The following is a 1983-nucleotide window of genomic DNA, read 5'->3' as shown; positions in this document are numbered from 1 at the left end:
ACTGTGTAAGTACTATAGTGCTAGGACTAAACTAGTTCTACTGTGAAAGTGATATAGTGCTAGGACTATGCCGTGTTTGACCGCCTGTTCTGTATCCGTGATGACTGACCACGACAAAAAGAGTGGGCGGGTCTGTACTACCAAGGGGCTTCTGTGCGCCTTTGTCGGATTGTGTGTCGTCATGTTCGCCAGTGTGTTTGTTTACTGGTATCAAGTTAACGAAATATTCACGCTGTCTGTGCAGCTGACTGACAACGTTAAGGAATTCTATGAAAAGGACGCCAAAGCGTTACTGAGAGTTCTTAAACTGTCGGAATTAAGTAACGGAGAGGTGACGCCTGACTTAACGCCAGATGTTAGCAGATTGGTGTCCACGGACATATCCGATCGTCCTGACAACTGTAAAACATGTTTCAATCATAACTTTAATTACGTGTTAGACAACGACCAAATTTGTGATCGTAATGACACATCCCCTGAAATAGATGTCGTCATTCTGATATTTACAGTTCACAAGAACAGACTACAGAGGGAAACCATACGTAACACATGGCTAACGTATGCTAAAAATAACTCTTTGGATTCAAACATTCGGTATGCCTTCCTACTAGGAGCTCCTGCTAATCCAGAAATGGATGAACAAGTAAGAGAAGAATTTAAAGTGTTCAGAGATATTCTTCAGGAAGACTTCAAGGATGCTTACAGTAACTTGACGTACAAAACCATGATGGCGTACAAATGGGCCAGCACCAAATGTAAGCACGCGAAATTTGTGATGAAAACTGATGATGATATGTATGTCAACATTCCAAATATTCTTAAAACATTAAACACTAACAAAGACAAGCTACAGACACATGTAGGCGGAGTGTGTCATCAGACGGCTAAACCTATCCGGGATAGCCGATCCAAATGGTATGCATCAAAGAAAAGTTTTCCTGGGAGTGATTATCCGGGATTTTGTTCCGGTACCGGGTACGTTACTAGTATGAACGTGGCTACAAAGGTGTTTGAAATGTCCAAACATGTACCATTTTTCCACCTTGAAGATGTGTATGTTTCGCTCTGCATAAAAAAACTTGGATACAGCCTATTGGCTATCCCAGGGTTCAATGGTGGGAGATTTGCAGCTGATCCCTGCATATACCACGGTAGCACCATGATGACGTCACATGAAGTTCCACCGGATATGATGAAAAAGTTATGGTTTGGAAAATGCAAAAAACTTGGCTGATTTGGATTTACATTAAGTTTCTTCTACAAAGTGTTAGAATTTTATATTGTAAAGAGCATTCAGAAATATATTGATAAGGAGAACTAAAATGTTCAGACGGGTAACTGGATTGATTATAAACGATGGACATAATGTGTCTGTAAAAACTACCATTAAGCCATCATAAGAGGTTCCTCCCCTCCGCCGTACACAAGTGAAACCTATAAACACTGTGGTGCTACATTTGGTGGCTTTTGTAAGCAATATTTTAGTTTATTATTGATTTAATGTTTATGTTATTTCCTCCCGTTTCTTTTATGTTTCTCTAAGAAAAAAGAAGGAAAGTTGTTACTGATATTGCACAAAATAGTTTAAATCTAAAAGTGTTTATAACAAAATGGATACCAAGATACCAGATTCTTAATACGCAATACCAATTAATGGAAGTCGTTTTTATGGTTTATTATAATGAACTGAAAGAGCCAGTTTAAATACTTTTGATATTTAATGCCTATTTCGGCACACACTCACTGAATTAATTACAAATCTTTCTCTTAACTACGTATTAATATGTTTTCCCTCGATTTTATGTATAAAGTCGTGTGTATACTGTATACGGCAGATTACTTAATTTTTGCGACAAATACAAATAATTTCCTCGTTAATTAGTAAGAGGATACAGTTTCACATTAATTATTAATTCAAGTGTCTGACCAGAATAACCAAGTTATCAAGGTTTATAATTATTGATACACGTATCTGTGCAAAAT

General features: G+C 37.4%; 1 protein-coding gene across 1 annotated transcript; it reads left to right on the top strand.

Moving 5' to 3' along the window:
• Window positions 1-9: 9 nt before the first annotated feature.
• On the top strand, window positions 10-1968 carry LOC110444141 (beta-1,3-galactosyltransferase 1-like). The gene has a single exon (XM_021488549.1). It carries the CDS (start codon window positions 68-70, stop codon window positions 1232-1234), a length of 1167 nt encoding a protein of 388 aa, XP_021344224.1. The 5' UTR covers window positions 10-67; the 3' UTR covers window positions 1235-1968.
• Window positions 1969-1983: the final 15 nt, after the last annotated feature.

The sequence above is a fragment of the Mizuhopecten yessoensis genome, unplaced genomic scaffold (assembly GCF_002113885.1).
Source record: "Mizuhopecten yessoensis strain PY_sf001 unplaced genomic scaffold, ASM211388v2 hete_36037570, whole genome shotgun sequence".
NCBI classification, from domain to species: Eukaryota; Metazoa; Mollusca; class Bivalvia; order Pectinida; family Pectinidae; genus Mizuhopecten; species Mizuhopecten yessoensis.
The sequence above is the reverse complement of the archived record's forward strand: the minus strand, read 5'-3'. Positions and strand labels throughout refer to the sequence as shown.